Source organism: Clupea harengus, chromosome 11, assembly GCF_900700415.2.
Source record: "Clupea harengus chromosome 11, Ch_v2.0.2, whole genome shotgun sequence".
NCBI lineage: Eukaryota > Metazoa > Chordata > Actinopteri > Clupeiformes > Clupeidae > Clupea > Clupea harengus.
The window spans coordinates 18,881,532-18,890,194 of record NC_045162.1 but is presented as its reverse complement, the minus strand read 5'-3'; the positions used below and the strand labels follow the sequence as shown (position 1 = coordinate 18,890,194).

The window sequence follows — 8,663 nt, the reverse complement described above, 5'->3', positions numbered from 1 at the left end:
GCCTCAGCTCAGAGACGTAACTAGAGTCTGGTATCAGGAAACATGCTTCCCAGACAGAAAACATTTCTCACTCTGTCAAATACTTCAAGAAAAGTGCAGACAGCTAGGTACTTCACAGGTAAAAACATTTCTGACGCAACATTTAACCTGCTGTGTCAAAACTTCTTATTCATATTTTACATAATGCTTTGAGTAATTTTGAGGTCCCAGGTTTACTGCAAAAATTGTGTTCTTTATATTCTTTTCAAACAAAACATTACCTGAAACCTAAATATACTGTAACCTGGAACACCTACTTTTGTCATCAAGTGCAGTGTATTATAACTTACCATAGATTCAGTCTAATCCTAGCAACATTCAAAATGTGCAGTAGTAAGGTTTGTTGTTGCTTAACGTGAAGTACATTTGTGTTATACAGCTTGTGAATATTATTAATTTATGAAGACACCTACAATGTCAAGCAGGTTTCATGTGCCTAGAAGCGATTCTGATTTCCTGATTATTGTGCTTGCTTTGACTGAAAAGACCAGAAGAGTCTAGAAGCTGTTATATCTCTTCTGCTAAGACGAACATTACGTATTTGTGTGTGTGTGTGTGTGTGTGTGTGTGTGTGTGTGTGTGTATGTGTGTGTGCTGTTATTGTGAGTGGTGCCTGAAAGTTGGAAGACTTTGTGACAGAGTTAGTGTCACAGTTCAGCCATTACAGGTCTTGTCTCAGCGTAACAACAGTGCTGACACTTTCAAGAAGTGTCACGTACGATATACGACGACGATTATGAAGTCTAAGTGAAATGTTATTGAATCAGTATTGATTAGAGACTTGAAAGGACCCACACAAAGAGTTACACAGTGATGTATTACACAATGCCGTTGAAAGACATATTTCTCCAGCCCCGATGACAGGGGGACTCATGGTCGATATTCAAACAAAAGTTTCTCCAGGAAGTAGCCCAATATTTTGAATCTGAAAATCCGCCATGTCTCCTCGCATTTTATTTCTTTCTGTTTCTTAGTTCTTAATTAGTATTCCTATTCACTCTTTCTGGAATAATATAATACTATTTGATTGTGATGTAGGCTATGTAACTTGCATCAAATAATCTTAGATGCCAGACAGTGTAACATCTTATGGTATTCAAGGAAGCCCCTCAGAAATACCTTTTTTTCTCAGAAACAGTGTGTGTTCCCCCCTAAACCTCAAGCTATGCACTGCACTGCACTGCACTGCTCATGTGACAATGAGCTCATAATGGCAGAAGTTATTCTGGGCTTCATTGCAAAATGACTTTCTGCAATACTGCAGTCATTCTGCAGGATATTATATACCAACCTGTTGTTCTGTGCTGGCTATGGAGATAATCCCCTTCTCTGCCAACAATCTGGGCTGAAAAGATGTACACATTTTGGTTGATCATAGATCAAATCATGTTTTATCCCTTCAGAAAAAAGAAAGTTTTCAACTAAATTGAAAGAAAATACCAAACTTTTATCTCTAACCGGCTCAGGTTTTACTGCCCTGTTTCCCCTTGTGAATTATTCTGTCTTCATTGAATAGGAATACCCAGATACTGAGTGTTTCATTTCTCTGTTGCCTTTCATTGAAATGGACACTGACTTAGAAATGAATGTGGCTATATAGTTACTTGAAAATGTTTGGTCAGATATATTGACGGGTAGTCTAATTCAGTAGTGAATTGAAACTCGGTCGTTCATTGCATTATTTATAAATGAATCCGAATTCTTTTTTGACATTTTGCTCTTTCTATAATTATGTTTCTGTTTGATTATGTGATTAAGCTACTGTGAATACTGCCAAATGTCCTCCGGGTACGGAACTTCTATTTTGTTAGTGGTCTGTCCATCCCTTTCATCATAAACCACATATTTAGTGTTGCATTCACTTTGTAAGGTTTTGTCCAAAAAGCTTCTCGTCAACTGGCGATTGAGGTTTGCTGACTGTAACAGATAGGGCCCGGATCTGCCGATCTTTTAAAGCATGACGAATCTACAGAGACTTAATCTACAACGTTATGTTTGTCATATTGTTATGTTAAATATGAGATCTCACATGCCTCATACCCGCAATTTATTTTGGACAAATGTGTTTAAATCACACGATCCAAATTACAGTCAAGGTAAATATATTTTGTATTTAATATTTAGAGATTTCTTGGAATACAAGGATTGCGTATACACACACACACACAGGCTGTCGTGTAATTTCGCATTGGCTTCATCGTTGATTGTTCTGGTTGTACTTTCCTTTATTATAACGTTCAAATGCAATGTTTAAAAATAAATGTGACTTTGTGTGAGAGTTCAACATCAAAAAAAAATTTGTCGCGTATCCTAATTAGGTATTGTTTTCTGCAGTGTTATTTAATAAAAAATGTTTTGCAGACGTCATTTCTCTACATTTCGTTTAGAAACTGCGATAACGATCGTCCGTATTTATTTATGACATATATCATGAACGAATGAATGTACATTTGTTTTTTATCGTTGTTCACGCAGGAACTCGTGTAAGTTATGCCATTATATTTACTGTCACGAATCGTTATTTAAAGGTCACTTTCTGTTTTCTTGCATCAACCCACTAACATTTACTCTAAAATAATACAAATGTCACAGTATCTTTTCAACGCACCTCAGAGCGTTTCCGTTGTGTTCCTTCATTGCGGTGAAATTATGAATGAAGTCTTGCGGCGCGTTGTTCTACCTCGAATTTAACGTCATTCCATTCACCGCCAATGGACGGCGCTGCAGACCTGGGGAAAATAGTGTTCAAATCGCTTATGCGATGCCTCGCTCAGATTCACATTCCTATTCACGCTATTGTTGCCAGTGTCTTCAATTACGCATTCGACATTGTAAGAAAGTTACATATACAAAGGTATACTTAGTTCAGTATAAATGTAGTCTTATTCTATCAGCATGAGCCCAAATTTAGAGCCCAACTGACACAGCCATTTCATGCGTAAAATCCACTATCTCTCTCATTCAGAGACAAGCAACTATTTATATTTCCATTCTAAATATCTGCTGGTTATTTTCAGGGGTTTAAAATATTTAAAATGTAATCTCTTAAAAAGAGCATTCACAAAATGTAGGCTAGTGCACCCCCATTAACAGGTGTAGAGCGTCAGCGTTAGAGCTCTTGTGCTATCACTTTATAATACACAATTTATCTTATTTTCTTATTAATTAGTGATAACTGTAATTTTTGAGAATGGAGGATACATTTCATGTAAAATGACAATCTTCAGTGTATGATCATATTAGAAAATTCAACAGTACGCTACTCGTCAACAGAACACAGTTAGGCTCGACCGTGACCTGTTACAGGGAATTCTTTTTTTTTTTTAAACAAGGATTAAAAGCAAATTAAGGGAATATAATATGTGGATAGACATGTATAGCCTATATGTGCTTAAAGATTGTAGACATGCAAAGCATTTTTTGTTGTTTATAATTATGATCCGATTAGGTAAAGCCATGCTCATTGGTTATTGATCATTAGACTTCTGTGCAAAATGTAGGCAAATGATTTGTGGTTCGGTTATTCATGCTGCAGTACATTAATTAACCCTTACCAACAAAATGGAAGTCTGAATCTGTTATAAATATCATGTATTCATTTTCCTTACTTAAAAGTAAAGTGGTCAGCTGGGTATAGGTTACCAAAAAGTTGGTAGGTTTTAGCAACACCATCCCGTCACAGGCTGGAATTCTAAATTGAAATGTCTAAAATTTGAGCTTCTCTAAAATCTGCTCTATTTGAAGTTTGAATTTAGATTGCTATTTATTGACAGTAAGGACAGTCATTTTTTGCATAGTTCTGCTTAAGACAATTTGACCATACACTGGCTCAGACATGTAGTCAAAAAACAAGTAGGGTAATGCGACTCACAACCACAATGTAGTAAAACAGTGCAGTGGTTAACACACATACCAAGTCTCTACGCAATGTGCACGGCTTTACCGCTGATGTAAGTCACTCGAGTCATTAAAATCACGTTTTTGAGGCGTGAATTAGGAATAAAACACGTTTTCCCCTCGCTATTTTTGAGTCTCCAAGAAAATCTGAACCACCCCGAAAAAATGTTACGGTTTAGATTTGAGGTGTCAGATCCATGTTGAGCTGAACGCCGTCCTCTTGAATTGTAGTTGCTATCCAAACACAAATAAACAGAGAAGAGCATTGGAGTTGATCGCGGGTAGAGGGCGTGTCGAGGGCGGGCTGAGCGAGCTCGAGCTCCGAGCCCTGAAAAGTGAAGGACCTGTTGCGCTAAACTGCACTCGAGTCGAACTCCCAGCTCAGCGCAGGACTTCAGGAGCGCAGCTAAGAGAAACTCAACTTTGACCACTATTAGTTCATATTCGCAACTCGACTCAGAAGATATAAGTAGGCCATCAGCTCAGAGAGGGCAATGAATTGTATATGGACAAACTTGGAAGATTTTTGCTGATTTTACGTGGGTGTTCGTCGCCTTGCACCAGGCGTTGTGGATTACTGAAAAACAGAACTCTTTGTGGGCGACCTTTGGCATCTATTTATTGGGGGTAAGATTGTAGCTCCATTTGAAGCAACCGATCTCGTTAGTGTCCATTACACTGACAGTCAATGTAGTATTTTTTACAAAGACTACATTTTTAAGAATTATTAGTGTGCAGAGCTGTCAGAAAATACCACTCGTGTCAAGAAACGCGACCATGTTCTGAGTCCAAAACTATGTAGAAGACAAAAAAATGTATTTTTGGCATACTTAGCAATTAACTATTCAAAAGGACAACTGAGTATTGTGTATATGCTGTTGATAAAATCGTTTTAAACGAGTGCATGCCTGCGAAAATCAGAGGGATTCTCTCCATTCAAAAACGACTAACCTCTAACTTGATGAATGTGCACATAAACTGTCTAAAAAACTCTATTCACAATTGGGACAACCATTATTGTTTCAACAACATGAATTATACACAACCTTATATTGTCGAAATTGCATGTCTTTATCTTTATGACATATGCTGTGCTACGGTGTTACAGTGGTCATATAATTTCACATTCAAAATTGCGATAATGGAATCTGCTGGCTAGAGCCCATGTGCTTTGACAAAACGAGAACCTGTTTTAGAGCTACATTTCCCGAACGGGTGCCCAAACAGCCTTATCTATCCTCACTGAGCTATGTTTAGGGTAGTCGTCAAAACAAGCAGCGTATCAAATGATGCTCGTAATTCTCCGATTTACGAACATGCAGTAAGCTTGGTTGGCCCTACTTTTACTCCCTCGTGTAATTCATATTATTCTCAATAAAAAAATATCAGATGCCTAGTACTACAGGCTTCAAAGGTGATCGAAAAGGACCTTTATTATGTAATACACTTGAGGCGAACGGTAATATTGTGCTAAAGTCTCTCAAATGAAACATGACATTATCAACCCCAATGTTCATGCCTGTAGACTTGGGCACATCACTGGGTGAGAGGACTGGGGAAAACGTTGTAAACGCACTCTAATCCTAACTCACGAAGCCACAATTATTTCTCTATTTGAGATTTGTGAAGGCCTTACTCATCTTAACCCCACAACACAGTTTCAATGTGAGTGTAGGCCTTTGCAGTCCACTTACCTCACTTCAGTGTACTCGGTTTAAAGTCAGATGAAGCAAAGAGGGATTCAAAAAATCACTCAAAGCAGGTCTGAGAGATCTTTACCCCTGTATTGAGAATTGCAAAACAATTGTTTTCATTGTGTTCAAATACATAATTCCTTCGAGGGAATCAATGTTAAAATAAATAAAAAAATTATGTTAAATGTTGTCTGCAATCATATCTGGTTATTATGTTAGCCAAGGGGGTATTTTTAAACAGAGAAAAACAGGCGGTCTTAACGACAGACTGTCTCATATCACAATAGTGTTGGTTGATTCCTTAAACCTGATTTTAATATCTACTTTAATCGTGGAATAAATACGATTTTAAGACGTCTTCCTCCGTTTAAACATTTAGAATTAATTAAAATAGTTTAGGCCTATATTATGTTTAAAATTCACCCTTTTAATCCCTAATATTCTGCAATTGGGGACTAACAAATAGCACTGCATTTTCTGTCTAATTGAAGTGGTCACACATATGAAATCGGCTTTATGTTGTGAAGCCTATTCCATTTTTGTGCATAATATCCTAAAATATCTCACACAAACCGTGCCAACCAAACTAAACTTCTGTTCAACCATAATGCCTAAACATGTCATGAAGAGATCGTGTGCCAACTGAAGACATGGAAACTGTTTTCACAAAATATAAGACATGCATGTAAAACAGGCCTAGTATTGAATTAACCCACTTTTGTTCTTGAGGTTATTCATACTTTTGCAGCCAGTTGACCTCGCAGTCTTTTGTCATATCAACACTGTCTTGTGAAATCGACTATTAAAAATCATATACTCTAATAAATATTCTTTTCTTACAGGTCTCGAGCGGGAGTTTGATCCGTCTCAAAAAAAATCTGTGTTGAAAATGGGGAGCAAAGCACTGCCTGCACCGATTCCACTCCACCCGTCCCTACAGCTGACAAACTATTCCTTTCTACAAGCTGTCAATACTTTTCCTGCGGCCGTGGACCACCTGCAAGGACTGTACGGCTTAAGTGCTGTACAAACTATGCACATGAACCACTGGACTCTTGGCTATCCGCACATGCAAGGACTGAGGTCAACGATTACCGAAATGGCTGCAGCTCAAGGGCTGGTTGATCCCAGGTTCGCTTTTCCTACGTTACCCTTTGCCACGCACCTTTTCCACCCAAAACAAGGTACCATTACGCATGTCATACCCTCCCTGCACAAAGACAGGCCGAGGTTTGACTTTGCTAACCTCGCCATTGCCGCTACCCAGGAGGACCCGCCAAAATCTGGCGAGCTCTCCAAGCTGACTGCAGGTCTAACTGGCGCAATCTCGGAGCTGAACAAACTTTCGCCGGACAGAAAACCCACGCGCGGACGGCTGCCCTCCAAAACGAAAAAGGAATTTATTTGCAAGTTCTGTGGCAGGCACTTCACCAAGTCCTATAACCTTCTCATCCACGAGAGAACCCACACAGATGAGAGGCCGTACACATGTGACATTTGTCACAAGGCCTTCAGAAGACAAGACCATCTCCGAGACCATAGGTAAGCATTGTATTCCTCTTTTTAGGATAAACAGTGACGGCACAGGGCTTGATTATGTTCTAAATACGTTGGGAGTCGTGGAGGATTTCTGAAGTTATTGCATTTTTATGACTTATGACTTCAGGAAAATGTCATCCTGCCGACAGACGTGCCAGATATCTTTTAGTACCCTATGCACTTTTCTGTTGGTTTGCTTTAATTCATAACTGCAGTTTCGCTTATAGTACTGGAGGGCGCTAAAGCATCGTTTTGCAGATACAAACTGTAAATCTTCGTTTTGCATGGACGTAGAGAGCGTTTCACAATTACTCGGCCGTTGCTGACTGTTTTTAAAATATATTTAATCGGTTTTCTAACCCTGATATCTGTGCATTAATTTGCAGATACATCCATTCCAAGGAAAAACCGTTCAAATGTCAGGAGTGTGGGAAGGGATTTTGTCAGTCTCGAACCTTAGCTGTTCACAAAACATTGCATATGCAGGTAAGATATTTTTTGTTTTTGTGATATCAGTGTCTCACTCACTAATTCTGCTGGTAAAGTCCACATAACACACGACGTTGGAGTAGACAGAGGCTTTCGTGCAAGATACGCCATCATGTTATTTCTAACTGGTGATATCAGAATGGTTCTTTATGCTAATGATGCTCAAAATAGCACATAATGCAATCCATGTGACTCACAGACAATTGAAAATGGCTTAGGACGGGAAGAAACCATAACATTACAATGATTGATCTTATCTGAAGAAATGCAACATGAAGTGGGACATTAAAATACATTATTATGTAAAAGAAAAACCTATAGAAGATAATGGGATTAACAATTAAGGGAATAATCATTTGCTTGCTTCAAATCTGAACAGGAATCTCCTCACAAATGCCCCACATGCGGAAGAACCTTTAATCAAAGAAGTAACCTGAAAACTCACCTTCTCACCCATACAGACATCAAGCCCTACAGCTGTGAGCGCTGCGGAAAGGTGTTTCGGCGCAACTGTGACCTGCGACGGCATAGTTTGACACATACACCCCATCAGGACTTCTAGTCTCGATGGCTGGACAGAGAAATAAAAAACAAAAAAATACGGACAAAACCAGAATAGCAGCAGCGCAGACTGGAGGACAAACAAGCACGGACAAAAGGACAAAATATCAAAGCAATGGATTCATCGCTTGCATAAAACTCAGACAAGACAACGACGACCCTGGACTAATTTTTGTCGTCCTTGTAAATACAAAAGCCCCTGGAACCTATGTAAATAATATTTTTCCCCTGACTTTTTGTTTTTTGTATTTGTTCTCTTTGATTTTAAAACTGTTGAAACTTGCCTATACGTGGTTGTTTGTTAAATTGTATTGTAGAAATAAAATGTAATTATAACCATGAAGTATTATGTTCTCTTCAGTTGTTTGTAACACCTAAAATATTGTAAACAATAAAACAGTAGACTTAATGTTTTACAATGCCCATTGCAGGAGGTGTGGAACT

The 8,663-nt window shown here is 38.5% G+C and overlaps 1 protein-coding gene across 2 annotated transcripts; it reads left to right on the top strand.

Annotated features, from left to right (window-relative positions):
- The first annotated feature begins 4,313 nt into the window (after nucleotides 1-4,313).
- Nucleotides 4,314-8,562, top strand: osr2 (odd-skipped related transciption factor 2). 2 transcript variants are annotated; one of them, XM_031576150.2, is made up of 4 exons: nucleotides 4,314-4,563; nucleotides 6,473-7,172; nucleotides 7,556-7,655; nucleotides 8,120-8,562. In XM_031576150.2, the coding sequence occupies exons 2-4, from the start codon at nucleotides 6,520-6,522 to the stop codon at nucleotides 8,192-8,194; spliced, it is 828 nt and encodes a 275-aa protein (XP_031432010.1). In that variant the 5' UTR covers nucleotides 4,314-4,563; nucleotides 6,473-6,519; the 3' UTR covers nucleotides 8,195-8,562. The 2 variants fall into 2 exon arrangements, with proteins under 2 accessions (XP_031432010.1, XP_012678326.1); XM_012822872.3 differs by having other exon boundaries at nucleotides 8,038-8,562.
- The last annotated feature ends 101 nt before the right edge of the window (nucleotides 8,563-8,663 follow it).

Excerpts from the sequence above, each read along its gene's own strand:
- osr2 (XM_012822872.3), top strand. The coding sequence starts at position 6,520 with ATGGGGAGCAAAGCACTGCCTGCACCGATTCCACTCCACCCGTCCCTA. Across the intron at positions 7,173-7,555 it reads GACCATCTCCGAGACCATAG|ATACATCCATTCCAAGGAAA; the intron begins GTAAGCATTGTA and ends ATTAATTTGCAG. Across the intron at positions 7,656-8,037 it reads ACAAAACATTGCATATGCAG|GAATCTCCTCACAAATGCCC; the intron begins GTAAGATATTTT and ends AAATCTGAACAG.